At 40.7% G+C, this 20,405-nt stretch overlaps 1 protein-coding gene across 1 annotated transcript in view; it reads left to right on the top strand.

Annotated features, from left to right (window-relative positions):
- The first annotated feature begins 780 nt into the window (after positions 1-780).
- Positions 781-20,405, top strand: part of INTS8 (integrator complex subunit 8) — a 60,887-nt gene continuing 41,262 nt past the window's right edge. Inside the window, exons 1-8 of the mRNA XM_047783581.1 lie at positions 781-1,078; positions 3,605-3,779; positions 6,585-6,725; positions 7,047-7,118; positions 8,826-8,877; positions 11,016-11,198; positions 15,184-15,291; positions 17,048-17,203. Coding sequence (XP_047639537.1) covers positions 949-1,078; positions 3,605-3,779; positions 6,585-6,725; positions 7,047-7,118; positions 8,826-8,877; positions 11,016-11,198; positions 15,184-15,291; positions 17,048-17,203 — 1,017 coding nt within the window. The 5' untranslated portion in view covers positions 781-948. The remainder of the gene's footprint in view (positions 1,079-3,604; positions 3,780-6,584; positions 6,726-7,046; positions 7,119-8,825; positions 8,878-11,015; positions 11,199-15,183; positions 15,292-17,047; positions 17,204-20,405) is intronic.

Raw genomic sequence — 20,405 nt, 5'->3', positions numbered from 1 at the left:
GTTGTTTACAGAAGAAAACAAGAAATCATGTATATGAAAAAAGCACTATATATTAGCTAACATCTGCCTATGTTTCTAGACGTCAGGCCTTGTTTAAAAAGATCACCTGTATTATCAAGTTCTTCCTTAAATTCTTTTCTCAACCTAAGATTAGGCACTATTATAATTAAGGTTCCGAGAGGCTATAATTTGCGCTAATATAGATCGTGTATATAGTCTATGAATTCACTTAAAAAAAACTTTGTTAATAAAAAGCGCATTACAGAATGGGGGTATATGAAAAATGGGGTTAAAACAATATCTCTAGCTGAGATATCAAGAGAATTAGGCGTTAAATATTGAGTGCTAGTCCTGAGAAATAGCAGAAAAGCTGGATCTCAGGGGGTCCGTCAGCTGTCCGAGAAAGGGGGTGGGGACGCTGTTGGCCAAGACCAATAGGGCACATCTGTTGAGAGGACGTAGGTGGGAGGAAATCTTAGCAATGGAAATGGGAAAATTGAAAGCACCGAAAACAAACTTTGCATAGATCACAGTTTCAACCTGCAGTGCTCACTGTCTTTTCCTCAGACGCTGAGGCCTATTAATAAGGCTGTTCGTTTCTCTCGCTGAGACTCTCCCAGGGTACCGGGAAAACCAACCTGCGACCCAACTTATACTCAAACCATCTCCCATAGCAACCGGAAGGAGGCGTGGTCTGGGGACAGGTACCGCCCTCTTTCTTCAACTCGAACAAGGATTGGCCTGGAGGCGCGGCTGTGGCGCCGGAAGGCGGATCCAGGAGTCCCAGCTACGGCTGGGCTGTGCCGCCATTTTGGATTGTGTGGGTTTCTGGGAAGTTCCGAGTGTTCCTCACACCCCGCGGTTCCGCAGATCACAGGCCCGGGCCCGCGTCCGAGTGTCAGGTTGGAGCCAGGAAGCGTCCCTGGGGGTAGCGGCGGCGGGGGCAGGATGAGCGCGGAGGCGGCGGACCGGGAGGCGGCCACCTCCAGCCGGCCCTGCACCCCGCCGCAAACGTGCTGGTTCGAGTTCTTGCTGGAGGAGTCGCTGCTGGAGAAACATCTGCGCAAGCCCTGCCCAGGTAAGCGCGGCGCCGGCAGCCCGAAGGGAGCGAGACCCGGCCACAGGCGCTGTCCTTGCGGCTCTCACCACCCCGCGCCTTCTCGGCCACGAACCTGTGACCCGGGAGGCGGGGACCAGAGCGGAGGTTTGGCGCGGCCCGCTTAGCTAAGCATTAAACATTCTAGTGCGGGGGCATCGAAGTGGGAGGCCAATGAAAAGGGCAACCCAAAGGCCCTTCCGCATCCCCTTTTACTGTTTGGGTTTTTTTTTTTTAAGTCACCTGCCAGATAGTATAGTGAAAGTTACTTGGGTTAGGAAGGCTGGCTCTTGACAGAACCCGGGACAATTTGGGGAGATGGAGAGAAATCAGCTATTTTGGGTCAGACCCTGATGCCAGGATATATAGTTAACTATTATTAATATATAATTTATGTTAAATACAATTAATATATAATTTATATTACATGTGTATATATGTATTTCAAATTTGGTCTCTGAATCAAAAACGAAATCTTTGAAAGCAGGAACTGCTGTACTTTACAAGATGGTTATTGTATAATGATGATCATGATTAATATCCCAGTTAATGAGTGCTGTTAGGGAAGGTGGAAAACGCCAGGCATTTCTGGAAAGAGGTACCAGCATGAGAAGGTAAGCTCCTTGGATGATATTTTGCTGATGAAATTTGAATTCAGATGTGGCTTGTTCAGTCTAATAGCCTGGTCTTAACTGGTGGAGACTACTGTACTTCACTTGGGCAGTTTTACCGCCTATATTATATTGTGTTCTTTGAATTGGTTGCTTTTGACTAACGTTTGTTGAGTGTTTCTGGATGTCAGGCATTAGTCTTAATGCTTCACACCTGTTATTTCTTTTTTTCTGTCTTTTGTCTTTTTAGGGCCGTATCCGCAGCATATGGAGGTTCCCAGGCTAAGGGTCAAATCAGAGTTCCAGCTGCTGGCCTAGGCCACAGCAATGCAGGATCTGAACCAAGTCTGCCATCTACACCACAGCTCAGGGCAACGCCTGATCCTTAACCCACTGAGCAAGGCCAGGGATTGAACCGTGTCCTCATGGATGCTATTCAGGTCATTAGCCACTGAGCCAGGTGTTATCCTGTGAGGTAGGTGGTGTCATCCTCTATTTTGCATGGAGATAAATGGGTTTGTAGAGGTAACTTGAGGCAGGTCTCACTAATTAGTTAACAGTTCTAAAACAATGGCGTCTCTTTCCTTTAATTGACATTGGTTATTTGTTGAACTGGAAATCTATAGCCATTGTCGTCTTCCTTATAAGTGCTTTCTTCTGCAGGGATCTGTTACCTTTCCTCCTTACACCGTTCCTGATGCTTCACTTGAATCCCCAGGCACCCTTCTTATAAATCATAATCCTTAGATGTCATAGCTGCACAATGTTTGTGTTTTTTTAAATTGAAGTGTAGTTGATTTACAGTGTTTCAGGTATACAGTAAAGTGATTTATTTGTACATATATTTTTTTTTTGTCTTTTTGTTGTTGTTGTTGTTGCTATTTCTTGGGCCGCTCCCGAGACATATGGAGGTTCCCAGGCTAGGGGTTGAATCGGAGCTGTAGCCACCGGCCTACGCCAGAGCCACAGCAACTCGGGATCCGAGCCGCGTCTGCAACCTACATCACAGCTCACGGCAACGCCGGATCGTTAACCCACTGAGCAAGGGCAGGGACCGAACCCGCAACCTCATGGTTCCTAGTCGGATTCGTTAACCACTGCGCCACGACGGGAACTCCTTTTTTTTTTTTTTTTTCTTTTTTTCATATATATTCTTTTTCAGATTCTTTTCCATTATAGGTTATTGCAAGATATTGAATATAATAGTTCCCTGTGCTACATAGTAGCCCCTTGTTGTTTATCTACTTTATATATAGTAGTGTGTGTCTGTTAATTCTGAATTCCTGACTTATCCCCCCCCTTTCCCCTTTGGTAACCGTAAGTTTATTTTCAATGTCTGTGAGTCTTTTTGTTTTATAAATAAATTCATTTGTATCATTTTTTTTAGATTCCACTTTGACAGACATTTAGGTTGCTTCCATGTCTTGGCTATTGTACATAATGCTGCTGTGAACATTGGGGGGATATATCTTGTATCTTCTGGAATTGGACTTTTCCTCTTTCCCAGATATATCCCCAGGAGTGGGATTGCCAGGTTTTATATGGTAACTCTATTTTTAGTTTTTATTTTTAGTTTTTAAAGGCACCGCTGTACTGTTTTTCATAGTGGTTGCACCAGTTTACATTCACACAACAGTGTAGAAGACTTCCCTTTTCTCCACCCCCTCTCCAGCATTCATTATTTGTAGACTTTTTTGGTGATGACCATTCTGACTGGTATGAGGTGATACCTTATTGTAGTTTTGATTTGCATTTTACTAGTAATTTGTTGAGCATCTTGTCATGTGTCAGTTGGCCTGTTTGGATTCCTTTTGTGGCCAAAAACCAATACCATGAATGCTTTTGCAACTTCATAATTAGAACTGAAATTTACGAAGTGTTTTCTTTTAAATCCTAGATCCTGCACCAGTTCAACTTATAGTCCAGTTTTTGGAACAGGCTTCCAAACCTTCAGTTAATGAACAAAACCAAGTTCAACCTCCACCTGATAACAAGAGAAATCGTATTTTAAAGCTACTAGCTCTCAAAGTTGCTGCACATTTGAAGTGGGACTTAGACATCTTAGAGAAAAGGTAAACAGGTTTAAATGAATTTATTTTGAGTACTATTTAGATACCTTGGTATAGTTCTGTATATGCTTTTATAATATTGGCCCTTAAAATGAAAGTTATTTTTCTGTGTATTCTTGGTAAAATGTGCAAGGGTTTTTCAAAAGGTATAGGAAAATATTTGACTGTTAGTTGAATTTAAATCACTTTTTATTTATTTATTTATTTTTTGTCTTTTTGCTATTTCTAGGGCCACTCCTGTGGCATATGGAGGGTCCCAGGCTAGGGGTCCAATCAGAGCTGCAGCCGCTGGCCTACACCAGAGCTGCAGCAACAAGGGATTCGAGCTGCATCTGAGACCTATACCACAGCTCACAGCAACGCCAGATCCTCAACCCACTGAGCAAGGTCAGGGATCGAACCCACAACCTCATGGTTCCTGGTCGGATTCATTAACCACTGAGCCACAATGGGGACTCCCCTAAATCACTTTTTAGAGAATAGGAGTTCCCGTCATGGCACAGCAGAAGCAAATCCAACTACGAACCCTGAGGTTGAGGGTTTGATCCCTGGCCTCGCTTAGTGGGTTAAGGATCTGGCATTTCTGTGAACTGTGGTATAGGTCACAGACTTGGCTCAGATCCTACATTGCTGTGGCATAAGCTGGCAGCTGAAGTTCTCATTTGACCCTGGGAACCTCCCTTTATTTAAAGCAAAAAAAAAAAAAAAAGAAGAATAAACTTGGTGTTATCAATAATGAACCAGTTTATTAGTATTTTTTAATGTGATAACTAGAGAAAATCCATACCTAAACAGTTTTAAATGTTCAGTTTACTTTTTACATATCTGAGGAAAATGAATAAAAATTAATGATGGATGTTACATAATATAATGGACCATTCCCTATTGAATAATTCAGTCAATTTTGCTGGTCATAAATCAGTCACTACCTCCCAAAGTTTTAAAGTATCTTATTAGGATCAGTGGTGGTTTACACATAAATATTTGCAAGGGTATAGTTAGAAAATGATTTGTTTCTAGTCCCTTCTACCAGTATAGAATATTTGGGAAAATTTAGAAAATAGGAAATAATTGGGGAGGGGATAAAATTAGTTTTAACATTTATGTAATTTTTGTTGTTTTTCTCCTATTTATTTATTTATTTATTTTTGTCTTTTTGCCATTTCTTGGGCCGCTCCTGTGCCATATGGAGGTTCCCAGGCTAGGGGTCCAATCAGAGCTGTAGCCACCGGCCCACGCCAGAGTCACAGCAGCGCAGGATCCAAGCCATGTCTGTGACCTACATCAAAGCTCACGGCCACGCCAGATCCTTAACCCACTGAGCAAGGCCAGGGACCGAACCCGCAACCTCATGGTTCCTAGTCGGATTCGTTAACCACTGCGCCACAATGGGAATGCCTCTCCTATTTATTTTAATTTAATTTAATTTTATTTAAAAAATTTTTATGGCTGTACCCGAGGCATATCGAAGTTCCTGGGGCCACGGATTGAATCCAAGTTGTAGTTGCAACCTTTGCTGCAGCTGTGGCAACACTGGATCCTTTAACCCACTGCCCTGGGATGGGAACATAACCCGCATCTCTGCAGCAACCGCTGAGTTCAGATTCTTAACCCATTGTGCCACAGCGGGAACTCCTTATATACTGTTTTGATTTCTGTTTTATTTCATGTAGAGGGATATCATGATATTATGAACACCCCCCCTTTTGAGATTATTTCTTCATATAGATAATATTAACTCTTCCTCCATTGACAGTTTTTCTCTAGTTTTTTACTTTTATATACCACAGAGCCTTTTTGTTAATAAATTTTATCTGAATTTTGAGTTACATAATCAGATGCTGGGTTAAGGGGTATAAACATTTTTAAGAAGCAGTGTTAGTTTATACTCACACTAGTGGTATATTTAAACAGTCCTTTTTCCACCATACCTACTGCAGCATTAAATATTAGAATTAAGAAAAAGTTTTAGGAGTTCCTGTCATGGCTCAGTGGTTAATGAATCTGACTAGGAACCATGAGGTTGCAGGTTCCATCTCTGGCCTTGCTCAGTGGGTTAAGGATCCGGCGTTGCCGTGAGCTGTGGTGTAGGTTGCAGACGAGGCTCGGATCTGGTGTTGCTGGGCTGTGGCATAGGCCAGCAGCTACAGCTCCTATTAGACCCCTAGCCTGGGAACCTCCATATGGCTGGGGAGTGGCCCTAGCAAAGGCAAAAAGACAACAACAACAAAAAGTTTTATTCTTTAATCTAAAGGGTGACTTATCCATCTATAGACTCAAGAGGCATATCAACAGCAAGTGTCCAAAAAAGTATGATGTATATTATACAGTTGGAAAATTGAGCACTGATTGGATATTTGATAATAAGCAATAAAAAATTTTTAGATGTGAAACTTACACTGTCACATTAGGAAGTAATTTTTTAGATATATTCTGAAACACTTGTGGAAGAAATGATTTGGGAATTTAATATTGAGAATTTGCTTCACAATAATACGGAAAGAAGTGGATGAGAGTAGAGAGGAAACAGGATTGACCCTCAGGTGGTAATTGTTGAAGCTGTATAATGGACACATTGGGGTGTATTATTCTGTCTGCTTTTGTACATGTTTAAATTGTTCTCATGATGAAAGCTTAAAAAAATCTTAAAATTTGCTCAATAAATTTTCATGTAAGTTGCTGAGACAGATTAATGCAATGGTCCTGTAGCTTTGGTCCTTTAGCAATATAGTTTTTATCAGCAAAGGTACTGAGTTATGTATTTAGTGCTTACACAGCTTATGTATCTTTTGGGTCTTCCTTTTTCAGTTTGTCTGTTCCAGTATTGAATATGTTGCTAAACGAACTGCTGTGCATCAGTAAAGTTCCTCCTGGGACAAAGCATGTAGACATGGATCTGGCCACTTTACCTCCAACCACTGCCATGGCTATACTTCTCTACAATAGATGGTAAATTTTTTCATAAACCTAAAACATCAGGCAGCCTCTCTTTAACTGCACTGTGGCTTTCAGGGTGTGCTTTTAAGTCATCCCTTCTACTCTGGGGCTCTCACAGAGGATCTTGGGAACAGCGAGTCTGATGGAGAAAATTTAGGACTGCATAGGTGAAAAGCGTTATGATAAAGATGTAGACGATTTATAAAGTTTTTATTATATGTCAATTAGAACTTCATATAATTTATATGACAGCTGTTCTAAGGAGTGCTTAAAAAAATACTTGAAGTGGCATTTATAATGTATTGAATTTGGGGTTTCTTGTTTTTCTTTCAGGGCAATTAGGACAATTGTTCAAAGTAGTTTTCCTGTCAAACAGGCAAAACCTGGACCTCCTCAATTAAGTGTGTAAGTTGGCCAGTAAGACCCTCATGTGGCACTTTTTATGGTCAGAATTTGAAAAATTTTTTGCAAGTTTTGAATAATTCCTGGTATAAAAGGAGTAGAGCAGAAATCAGAGGGCAGGAGGCCTGCATGAAGGTGGGTTTGGAGGAGCTGGAAGGGTGAGGGAATTGGGTTGTGTTTGGATTTCAGAGTTGAGAGCTCTGAAAAAGAAGGAGAACATATTGTAAATTGTGCCTTTCATCATAGCTGACCTGCCTCCAACTATTAAGATTTTTCTTCATTTAATTAAATTTACTTGAAGAGGATGTGTTTGTCCTGTATGTGGGAAATCGTTTTCATTGAATTTATTACTTTTTTCTCTTTCACCTGCAACTGTTGCACACAGAAGTTCCCGGGCCAGGAATGGAGTCAGAGCCACAGCTTCAACTTAACTTCACAGCTGTGGCAACACCAGATCGTTTAACCCACTGCACTGGCTGGGGGATTGAACCTGTGACTCTGCAGCAACCTGAGCTGCTGCAGTTGAATTCTTAACCTACTACACCACAGCAGGAGCTCCTGAAATTATTTAAATTTAGAGTACAAAAGTTAATTATGAGGAGTTCCTGTTGAGGCTCAGTTTGTTAAAGACCCTCTGGAGTGTCCGTGAAGTTTGATCCCTGGTCTCACTCACTGGTTTAAGGATCCGGCATTGCTGCAAGCTGTAGTGTAGGTCACAGATGTGGCTCAGATCTGGTATTGAAGTGGCTGTGGCGTGGGCCTCAGCTGCAGCTCCATTTTGACCCCTAGCCTAGGAATTTCCATATGCTGCAGGTGCAGCCATAAAAAGAAGAAAAAGTTAATTATGATAGTTTGATCACATCTGGAGGGGTTTTGTTTGTTTGTTTGTTTTTTTGCTTTTTTTTGCTTTTTAGGGCTGCACCCTTGGCTAGGGGTCTAATCCTTTACTTGAAGAAGATGTATTTGTTCTGTATGTGGGAAATTGTTTTCATTTAATTAATTTTTTCTCTTTCAGCTACAGTTGTGGCACATGGAAGTTCCCAGGCTAGGGGTCTAATCAGAGCTACGGTTACCAGCCTACACCACAACTACAGCAACACTGGATCCAAGCTGTATCTGTGACCTACACCACAGCTCATAGCAATGCCGGATCCTCAACCCACTGAACAAAGCCAGGGATCGAACCCGCATCCTCATGGATACTGGTTGGGTTCATTTCTGCTGTGCCACACAGAACTCCCCTTATCTGGAGTTTTAAACCTAGTTCTTAATTTCCAGGTGGTAGTTTACCAAATTTAGACCTAGAGAATGTAGTCCCTAACATGATATAAATAATCTTTTGCTGCCGGTAAGTTTTATTTTTAAATTGAGGATTTTTTTTTTAATGCAGAACAAATGAGAAAATAATAATAAAGCAGCATCGTCATAATTGAGTTTTGTTTATTTTTTAAACATGGCAAGAAATAGCCTTAAAAACATTTTTTTTTTTTTTTTTTGGCTGCACCCATGGGATGCAGAAGTTCTGGGGCCAGGGATTGAACCTGAGCCACAGTAGTGACAACACCAGATCCTTAACTCACTAGGCCACCAGGGAAGTCCAAACTATTTTTATTTAACTTCAACCTCACTTTGAAAAATGATCTTTAAGTTTTGAATTTGCAGTCTTTCAAGTAATGAAAGATTGATACTCTTCAATCCTTTCTCTTTTAGTATGAATCAGATGCAACAGGAAAAAGAGCTAACAGAAAATATTTTGAAAGTGGTGAGTATTGGCATCAGTTACACTCCAGCCTTTCTGGGGCATATTTAGGGCATGTTTGGTTTCTTCTTTTAGTCTTAGGTATATAAAAATTGGCAAGGTCTAGATGCAGTGACATTTTGGGTAGAACATAGTTTGGTAATATTCTAAATTGTGCATGTTTTTAATGTTAAAGAGAGTGTTTTATCACCAATTCTGTTGTCAAATATTTTGCAATACTTTAGCAGATGTTAGAAATCACTCTTATAGGTGCTATCTTTATATTTTATATTCTCCAAAAAATCTGCAAGTAACACATATTGTGTTTTAAAATTAATTTTACAGAGTTCCTGTTGTGGCACAGAGTAAACGAATCCAACCAGTATCCCTGGCCTTGCTCAGTGGATCAGGGATCTGGTGTTGCCATGAGCTGTGGTGTAGTTTGCAGATGTGGTTTGGATCCTGTGTTGCTATGGCTGTGGTGTAGGCTGGCAGCTGTAGCTCCCATTTGACCCCTAGCTTAGGAACTTCATATGCCACAGATGTGGCCTTAAAAAACCAAAAAAAAAAAAATTAATTTTATAGTCAGAAAAATAGTTACTTTTTAAATTACTCCAATTAACATAAAAATAGACACATGGTAGTTCTTGTAAGTTCAAAGTGATCTCTGTAAAAATCTTTTTATCTGTTTTTATTGAAGTATACTTGATTCGCAATGTTGTGCTAATTTCTGCTGCACGGCAGAGTGATTGTTATACATAGATATGTATACATACAAACACACTTTTTTATGGCCACACCCATAACATATGGAAGTTACTGGGCCCAGGATTCAATTTGAGCTGCAGCTGTGACCTATGCCACATTTGTGGCAACGCCAGATCCTGTAACCAACTGTGTTTAGCCAAAGGTCAAACCTATGCCTTTGAAGCCACCTGAGTTGCTGTAGTTGGATTCTTAACCCACTGCCTACAGCAGGAACACCTAGTATATTTTGTTTTTGTTTTGGTTGATCCTGTGGCATGCGCAAGTTCTTGGGCAAGGGACAAACCTGTGCCACAGTTGTAACTAGAGCCACAGCAGTGGGCGGCACTAGATCCTTAACTTGCTGAGCCATAGGGAACTCCTAGATGGTGTATTTTGAATGTGGAAGCAAAATACCTGCATCATTTTATTGTTATTATCTAATGCCTACTAAAATGGCTGGCACATTGAAACATTACAAACGTTTCTTTCTTTTTTTTTTTTTTGCGTGTATTGCTCCAGTTTTTATTTAATTTTTATTAAAATATAGTTGATTTGGAGTTCCCATTGTGGCTCAGTGGTTAACGAATCTGACTAGGAACCATGAGGTTGCAGGTTCGATCCCTGGCCTCGCTCAGTGGGTTAAGGATCCATCGTTGCCAAGAGCTGTGGTGCAGGTCGCAGACGCGGCTCGGATCTCCCATTGCTGTGGCTCTGGCGTAGGCCAGAGGCTACAGCTCCAATTAGACCCCTAGCTTGGGAACCTCCAGGTGCAGTCCTAGAAAAGACAGACAAAAAAAAAAAATGTATATATATAGATGATTTACAAGGTTGTGCCAATTTCTGCTCTGCAGCAAAGCAACCCTATCATACCAAACATTTCTTGAATAAATCAATAGACCAGTGCAAATCTTTTTTTTTTTTCTTTTTTTCTTTTTAGGGCTGTGCCCGTGGCATATGGAGGTTCCCAAGCTAGGGGTCCAATTGGAGCCACAGCTGCTGGCCTATACCACAGACACAGCAACATCAGATCCAAGCTGTGTGTGTGACCTGCATCATAGCTTATGGCAATGCCAGATCCTTAACCCACGTCTTGAGGCCAGGGATTGAACCCACAGCCTCATGGTTCATAGTTGGATTCGTTTCTTCTGTGCCACAACAGGAACTCCTGCAAACCTTTGAAAGATTTTTCTTCATTAACTTTTTTTATAGGAAAAAAAAAATCAGTCTTTTCCAATTTGTTTCCTAATTACACAAGAGAAATGTATTATTTAAAAATTTAATAATTTTCATGAATGTATTTGTACTCCTGCGGTGTTAGAAACAAGCTACTAAGTGTCCTATAAAAATTTTTGGGTTAATCTAGTCCAGAGTTGCCATTTTTGTATTTTAATAATTTGTTTATTGAACTCTTGTAGCTAAAAGAACAAGCTTCGGATTCTATCTTGGTACTAGAGGCAGCCCTTAAGTTAAACAAGGATCTTTATGTCCACACAATGAGAACACTAGATTTATTGGCCGTGGAGCCAGGCATGGTCAATGGAGAAACTGAGAGTTCCACTGCTGGATTGAAAATCAAAACCGAGGAGATGCAGTGCCAGGTATTTATTTCAGTATTTAATCAATGCATGGCAAGTTTTTGAGAAATCTTATATGAAATCATCTTAGTATTTTTATTTAGAACTTATTTCTGCCCTTGTCCCTCTGATTTTCACTTAAGATGGTGCTCAAACTTTGCATTATATTTAATTTGTGAATTTTGTAAGACCTCCTTTGAAAATTGTTAAAAAGAAATGGAAGGAAAATCTTGTTTGGTCTTTTGTCTCTGAGCTACTTTCCCAAGTTGTACTTATGAGACAAAGTTTAAATATTGACAATGTGGTGATTATGTAACAGATTCACAGTTCATTTTTATAAGAAATCTAATCAGAGTCTTGTCTAAACAAGACAAAATTAATATTGCACTAGACTTTGAAACATGTAGGCCCCTAGAGAAATACCTGGTTTTTCAAGGATCTTAAGATTGCCTACTTTGTGTAACTCTGTGCCCTGTTTCCTTTGATGCTTTCAGTTGATGTTTGTTAGAATCTCGAGTTTCATAGAAATTTAAAAATATTTGATGATTGACTAGTATGGGCCAGTAGGGTAGTACTTTTTTTTTTTTTTTTTAGGGCCACACCCGCAGCATATGGAAGTTTCCAGGCTAGGGGTCTAATTGGAACTACAGCTGCCAGCCTACAACTGCCAGAGCAACGTGGGATCTGAGCTGAGTCCGTGGCCTATACCACAGTGCATGGTGATGCCAGATCGCCTACCCACTGAGTGAGGCCAGGGATTGAACCTGTATCTTCATGGATACTAGTCGGATTCGTTTCCACTGAACCACAATGGGAACTCCCAGGATAGTCTTTTTATGTTCTATATTCTCTTTATTGTGTGAGTTGGCATGACTTCTTTAATCACCATTTCTCGTTCCTGAAAGGGCAGAAGTAGCTGTGACTTCAAAGGGTTGAGAAGTACTTTTTCAGATAAGCTGGTTCCAGACCTGAAGATAGTCTCTTTTTAAGACCTAATGAAATGATGATTCTCTTACAGTAGGAATAGGAATTATGAGGCACTGATGGTTGGTAACCACTTTATTTATTTTTTGTCTTTTTGGTTTTTTTTTAGGGCCACACCCATGGCATATGGAGGTTCTCAGGCTAGGGGTCCAGTTGGAGCTGTAGCTGCCGGCCTACACCACAGCCACAGCATCGCCGGATCCAAGACCTACATCATAGCTCATGGCAACGCTAGATCCTTAACCCACTGAGCAAGGCCAGGGATCGAACCCACGTCCTCATGGATGCTAGTAGGTTCACTAACTGCTGAGCCACGATGGGAATTCTGCTAACCACTTTAAATTGTCATTGAGGGTTCCTTTGTGGCACAGCAGGTTAAGGATCGGCATTAGCGCAGCAGCTTGGGTCGCTGCTGTGGTCAGTTTGAACCCTGGCCTGGGAACTTCTGCATGCCATGGGCATAGCCCCCAAAAATTCATCAGTGAAACTTGTGTGCAGGAGGTCTCTGGTACTGTTGTATCTTATAATCAGGAGGTCTGTTTAAGGGTCTTGATAACATTTCTAATTTCACAATATAGTGGAGGATATAGCCTGATAAAAGAAACTTACAAAACGCATGTGCTGGTAAACCTTATCAAATTTCTTTTAATCACATAGCTGAGTCATAATTTCTGTTTTTTTGAATGGCATATTGTTAATACTCATTTCTTGGCATATTAATATTTAAAATAAATTTATTGTCTTTATGTTACTAAAATTTACCTGGCTCAAAAGAAAAATCTTACATTTTTTTCCTAGTTAAACTGAAAGTGTTACTGTCCCTCAGGGCAGCTTCATTATTGGATTCTTTTTGTTTTTGTTTTGATTTGCTTTGATTTTTTTGGCCACCAGTGTGCAGCAGCTTGATGCGGGGTCTCAGTATTCAGACCAGGGATTGAATGCTGGCCATAGCAGTGAAAGTGCTGAATCCTAACCACTAGACCACCAGGGAGCTCACTGTTTGGCTTTTTTTTTTAACCTATTGACACTTCTTAACTACAGAATTTAAACTTGTTTTAATGGCTAGTAGGTATAGTAATACCTAAAAATAATTTTTTGGTATCTTATACTCTGGAAAGGGGAATTATAGGTAACTATAATATGTATGCATATCTATGTGTGTTTATGTGTGTATAAATCTTTTCCTCTTATGTATATATACATACATACTTTTTGTTGTTGTTAACTTCTTTAGCATCCCTTTACCCCAGGTAAAAGGAAGCTCTCTAGAATGAAAATTAGCCAGACGTTAAGTTGGATCAAATAGTGTAGAGAATTCTAGAGGCTGAGAAGGCCATCTTTATTTATGTATTTATTTTTGTCTTTTTAGGGCCACTCCCACGGCATATGGAGGTTCCCAGGCTGGGGTCTAATCAGAGCTGTAGCTGTTGGCCTATGCCAGAGCCACAGCAACGTGGGATTCGAGCTGTGTCTGTGACCTCCACCACAGCTCATGGCAACGCCAGATCCTTAACCCATTGAGCGAGGCCGGGAATTGAACCCACGACCTCATGGTTCCTAGTCAGATTCGTTAACCACTGAGCCACGATGGAAACTCTGAGAAGGCCATCTTGACTTGTTGAACAGGACAAAGTAGTACCTATAATGCGTATCAGTAAACAATAGTTTGATCGTAAGTACCAGAGACCATCACAGCTAGGAGTGTGCAGGAGGACTAAGTGCCTGTGGGCTACAATTGGTTTGGTGTAAATGGAAATAAAGGGTGTGGAGTGAAGTTTGTTTCTAGATCTGATGTGCATGGGCAATTGAGGAAACTGGTGTGACTGAAATAGAGGAGAATAGAGAGGTTTGGAGAGAGCACTGAGTCCGGATTTTGAGATCCTGGAAGATTAGGCCCCAGGGTTTGAACTTTATCCTACTTGGGATAATCTGAACGCCTTTAAAGAACATCAGATTGAGAAGACTCATCAGTCAGCCACGTGGAGAGTAGATTTGGGGCAGAATATTGGCAACCTAGGGATCTGGCTTTAGGCCTGGGGGCTCTGCCAGTACTTGGTTATAGTCTTCTAAGCAGACATGTCATGTTCTGGACCTTTGTATTCTGGTTCATAAAATGGCCAAGTTGAACTCAGTCTTTGAGTTCTGCATTTGGTAAATCTAGGTATCATTTTATGAAAGTCCCTAGAAAAATAGACAGATTCTCTTAGAAAAAGACAACAGGAAATGCATTATCATTTTATAGTTGTTAATTAAAGTTTCTCAATATTGTACTCTGGCCAGTTTTGTGATAGACATTTGCCCTTCCTACCCCTTTTGGAGGGACTCCCCAGTGTCTGTCCCCGCTTCTGTGTTAGAAGAACCCCCTACCAGTGTGACTTGATGGGAGGCAGAGCCTTCTTCCTGTAATAAAACTGGAAACTCCAAATACTGGCTTTCTCTAGCCTTATGCTGCTTGAGGGCAAGCATGTCACAGAGGTGTGACAGACAAATACACTTAGTTTAGACTGTGTATCCAGAGCTAGCTAGTGAGTCACTGAAGTAAGGAAGATAGAGAATCCTTTGTGTCATAGCAGCAGTGACAGTAGAATCTAGTTTTTAGGGGCAGCCCTGCCAGGAGTGGAGCTGCTGCTTTTGGTGTCTGGTGTTAGTGGCTGCAGGTGACATGAACTGTGGAGTCTAATATTGAGAGGCTTCAGTAGTGTTTGTTTCACTGCATCAGTTCTGGCTCCTGTTTTGGCTGCTTGCCTTCCTCCCCCCGCCCCGATTTGTTTTTTAAGCCTGATTCTTTGGTTTTCCCAGTAAACAATTAGGCCACCTGAAATCTTACCAGTAAGTCTGTTTTGTGTGTAAATCAGTCAGTTGATTTCTGTTGCTTGCATCTAAGAACATTGATTGTTTACTGCTCATTGAAATGTTTTTTGCTGTTTGTACCTGTGTTTTGCTGAGATAAAGATGATTTTGAGTTCTGTTAGTGCTTAAGTTCATGAAAAATTACTAAGCAAATTGGTATTCATTACCATTTTAGGTGTGTTTTGATTTGGGTGCAGCATACTTCCAGCAAGGCTCTACAAATTCAGCTGTCTATGAAAATGCCAGAGAAAAATTTTTTAGAACCAAAGAACTAATTGCAGAGGTAAATACAATAATAACAGATGTTTAATTTTCATTCCTTTAAAGCATCTATTTATTTTTTGGCTTTTAATTTAATTTTAACATAAAAAACCAGTATGTTCATGATAGTAAATCTGGCAGTTCAAAAAAGTAGTAGTGAAAACATCTAAAAATTTAAGAAAATTATTTTCTTCCAGTTTTTATTATCTGTGTCTTTATACAGTTAAGCCCATCTATAACATGCAATTTTTCTGTCTTGCTTAAATACTTGAATAGACATTTTAAATGTTCTATTCAGTTATATAGATGTGCTGTAATTTCATTTTCCTAATGTTTGAGCATTTAGGATGCTTTCTGTTTTTATTATAAGGCTGCAAAACTTAGATCTTCTCTCATAAATGGGCTTTAGAAACTTTCAGGTTAAATTCATGCAAGTAGAATTACCATGTTAATCATCATTAATATTTAAAAAAATTTTATTGGGGTTTAGTTGATTTACAATGTTGTATTAGGTTCAGATTAGTCATTAACTTTTTAAAGACTGTAATATATGAAACCACATTGCTTTCCAGGTACCTTTCATTGAGGGTACTCCCATCAGCAGTGAATTTTTTTTTTTAATTGCTAATCTGATGTGTGAACTATAGTATCTTTAAAAAATGCATTCGTTTAATTCCTACTAGGATAACTTTCATGTTATTTTCATTTTTCTTTTTATGATTCAGACTACTGAATTTTAAGGTATATGACTAGGTTTTTGTATGCCTGGTGCCCAAAAACTTCCCACTTCAGTCATTCCTTTTTTCACCAAAGATGTTGATTAAATGTGCTAGAGATTTACTTTAAATCTGTTCTAGACTAATTGGGAATCCCCATTTTACTTTGTGTGGGGAACTCACCAGATTTCTAATTTTATGGCATTTCAGGTGTTGCAATTTAAAACTTTGTTTTTTTTCTGTTTTGGTGGAGGCATTTTTTTTTTTTTTGTCTTTTTGCCATTTCTTGGGCCGCTCCCATGGCACATGGAGGTTCCCAGGCTAGGGGTCTAATCAGAGCTGTAGCCACCAGCCTACGCCACAGCCACATCAATGCAGGATCTGAGCCTCGTCTGTGACCTACACCACAGCTTATGGCAACACCGGATCCCCAACCCACTGAGCAAGGCCAGGGATTGAACCCACAGCCTCATGGTTCCTAGTCGGATTCATTAACCACTGAGCCATGACGGGAACTCCTGTGGAAGCATTTCTGTTTTTTCCAGTCGGGTGAGGATTTAGTTTTCTTTGCTGTCTGCCTTTAAATCTCTGCCAAGCATATGGGTTTTAAAATATTTAAAGTTTGTTTTTAACACTTTTCATTCTTTATTAATATCTTCATCATCATACCCACAGAGTGAAAATAATGTCTGCATTTTTATATTGGGCTGAAACTCTAAAGCAGGAGTCAGAAAACTTTTTTATAAAGGGCTAATTAATAGATAATTTAGACTTTGTGGGCTATATACAATTTCTGTGGCATATTATCATTCCCCCCCCTTACAACCTTAAGGATTGTTCTTAGGTCAAAGTCCTGTAAAAACAGGCCACACGTTGGATTTGGCCTGTGAGCAATAGTTTGCTGACCCCTGCTCTGATCCTTTAACCTTTTTAGTTTTAAGGTTCCACCAGCTCTGAATTTTCTGTTAGCGTTTTCTCGTACTGTTAAAATGCACTAAGTGGGTGCTAGCCTGTTGTTTCTATTACTTTGATGGATAATGATATATACCTCTTACTTTACAGATAGGTTCATTATCTCTTCATTGTACCATAGATGAGAAGCGGTTAGCTGGCTATTGTCAAGCATGTGATGTTCTTGTACCTTCTTCTGATAGTACATCTCAACAGTTGACTCCATATAGTCAAGTCCATATTTGTTTGAGATCTGGCAACTATCAGGTAAGATGTATGATGAGGCTACAGTAGTGTTAATTGAAAAGTATTGGAAGCCAGAGAGCTGAGTTCAAATCGTGGCACCACCATTTGCAATTATGTGATTTGGGGCAAGTCAAACTGTCTGCTTAGCCTATAAAACAGTTTTAGTAATTAAGCTTCTTACAAGAATCAAGTGAGAAATTTTAGTTGATAAACTCCAAGGCAAAGCATTGGACCACATTGGACAAAGCATTGACTCATTGGGGCCACACCCATGGCACATGGCGGTTTCCCAGGCTAGGGGTCAAATTGGAGCTGTAGTTGCTGGCCTACGCCACAGCCACAGCAACACCAGATCCGAGCCTTTCTGCGACCTACACCACAGCTCATGGCAATGCTGGATCCTTAACCCATTGAGCAAGGCCAAGGATTGAACCCACAACCTCGTGGTTCCTAGTCGGATTCATTTCCACTGTGCCGCAATGGGAACATCGCCCATTTTAAATACATTCTGTAAGAAACTCTGTAGGTAGAGCTTTTAACTTACAGAAAGAGAACTTTTAGTTTTCTCTCTTAGTTCTAAAGTCTTGTGTCTGATGTGAAAATATGGCCTTGAAGCCCTGCCTTATTAGCCACTGTAGATGTTAAGACTGAAGGAGGAAGTGAGCAGAGCAGTTTTGACAGGTTTGGATAGGCTATTACAGAGCCCGCTTGTCGGGCAGCCTGGTCATCGTCTCAGCCTTACTCATGAAAAGGGCTCAGGTTAGCCTGTTGAGATTTTTTTCTTGTCCCCTCTGGGTGTGTATCTTTAATTTGTAATGAAAATTACTGGGAATTAGCTTTTAAAATATTTATTGGAAAGCCTTCATTCTAGAAAGTGAATAGTGCCTTCATGTTATTAAATGACAAAGCTAAAAAATACCTTTCAGTTTTGTGTCTCCAGTGGACTTTGAGGAGTTCCTATCGTGGCTCAGCGGTTAACAAATCTGACTAACATCCATGAGGACACAGGTTCAATCCCTGGCCTCACCCAGTGGGTTAAGGATCCTGCATTGCTGTGAGCTGTGGTGTAGGTTGAAGACGCAGCTCAGATCCTGTGTTACTGTGGCTGTGGTATAGGCCAGCAGCTACCACTCCCATTGGACCCGTAGCCTGGGAACTTCCCTATGCCGCAGGTGTGGCCCTGAAAAGCAAAAAGCAAACAAAAAAAAAAAGATGGGACTTTGAGCCTAGGGTTTTAGTTTATTTCTCTCAACTAGAGTTGGTTCCCCCCACCCCCACCTCCACCCCCTCCCTGGCCCGAGGACATAGAAGAAGTGAGGAGAGAGTCCTTCCTTGCCCTCCTTCTCTGCTCCCCCCCTTTTTTTTCAAATTCTGTTTTGCCCTAGGGAAGAAAATTAAACCTTCTTGAAGATGGATTTCAGATACAGATGAATTTATTAAAAAACACTCAGATCTTTCAGTTACACATCCCTAGTAAGGCTTATGAAGGGCAAGGATCAATTGTAAGAGATAAAATCTTTAAGGAAGTCCCTAATGGTAAGACCTGTGCAAACAAGACCTTGGATTTATTACCGTAGATGGGCGTATGTTACTGTCAGTATAATAAAGTACCAAAATGTGTAACTCAGAAAGTAGTGGGGTTAGTAGCTAGGAAGAGGGAAAGAGCAATTTTGATGGAACTCTGAAATTTTTCACTTCAGTTATGTATGTGGGAGTATCTTAGAAATCATATTTAGCTATTTTGTGTGTGTGGTAGTATCCTCTTTGTAGTAACTATGTATATTTTTTTGTGCTGAGCAAGCAGTTATCGAACAGCTGTGGCAAATATGTCTTCTCACATTTGGGAAGTGGCTTTCTTGCCCCTTTTGTAGCCCTCATTGCTCATGTTTTGTTACGGAGGTGAAATAGTGCTTGCTGTATAGTTTGAAGCCATTTTTGTCAGCACTTTTGGGGTAGAGCTGATTAGCTTTAGCCGTTTCTGGAAATCATTTTCCCCATCTCCCCACACATAATTATCACTCTTTTTTCTCTCCTCTTCCATTGCTTGTTAAAGAGCTGAGAAAAAGACTAATAATGTGGGTATTTTATATAATTCACTAAATAATAATATTTTAAACCATTTAAATTGATTAGAGGGAGTTCCCATTGTGGCTCAGCAGTAACAAACCTGACTAGTGTTCTCATGAGGATGTGGTTTCAATCCCTAGCCCTGCTCAGTGGGTTGAGGATCCCATGTTGCTGTGGCTGTGGCGTAGGCTGGCGGCTGCAGCTCTTATTAGACCCCTAGCCTGGGAACTTCCATTTGCCTCAAGTGCATTTTTACTGTTTAAGTAAAAATAAATAAATTGATTAGAATAGTTTCTTAGTGGAGTTCCCACTGTGGCACAGTGGTTAACGAATCCGACTAGGAACCATGAGGTTGCGGGTTCAATCCCCGCCCTTGCTCAATGGGTTAACGATCCGGCATTGCCGTGAGCTGTGGTGTAGGTTGCAGACGTGGCTCGGCTTGGATCCTGTATTGCTGTGGCTCTGGTGTAGGCCGGCGGCTATAACTCCGATTAGACCCCTAGCCTGGGAATTTCCAAATGCCACGGGAAGCGGCCCTAGAAGAGGCAAAAACAAAGAAAAATAAATAAATAAATAAAGTGGATGAGAAGTGGAGTTCCCATTGTGACTCAGTGGTAAGGAACCCTACTAGTATCCATGAAGATGGGGGTTCAATCCCTGGCCCTGCTCAGTGGGCTGAGGATCTGGTGTTGCCGTGAGTTGTGGTATAGGTTGCAGATGTGGCTCAGATCCTGCATTGCTATGGCTTTGGTGTAGACTGGCAGCTGCAGCCCTGATTCAACCCCTAGTCTGGGAATTTCCATGTGCTACAGGTTCAGCCCTAAAAAGCAAAAAAAAAAAAAAAAAAACAAAAAAAAAACGTAAAGTGGATGAGAAGAATTAAAAACAATTCTCTCTAATAATGTAGCTGAATTGCTTATTTATTGATTCTTCTCTCACTTCTCATTTTAGGCCCATGATTGTCAAATTTTTTTTTTTTTGCTTTTTAGGAATGCACCTGTAGCATGTGGAAGTTCCCAGGCTAGCGGTCGAATTGGAGCTGTGGCCTACACCACAGCCATAGCAACACAGGATCCAAGTCACCTCTGTAACCAGCACCACAGCTCATGGCAATGCTGGATCCTTAACCCACTGAGCGAGGCCAGGGATTGAACCT

This window comes from Phacochoerus africanus, chromosome 6 (genome assembly GCF_016906955.1).
Source record: "Phacochoerus africanus isolate WHEZ1 chromosome 6, ROS_Pafr_v1, whole genome shotgun sequence".
Classification (NCBI taxonomy): domain Eukaryota; kingdom Metazoa; phylum Chordata; class Mammalia; order Artiodactyla; family Suidae; genus Phacochoerus; species Phacochoerus africanus.
The sequence above is the reverse complement of the archived record's forward strand: the minus strand, read 5'-3'. Positions and strand labels throughout refer to the sequence as shown.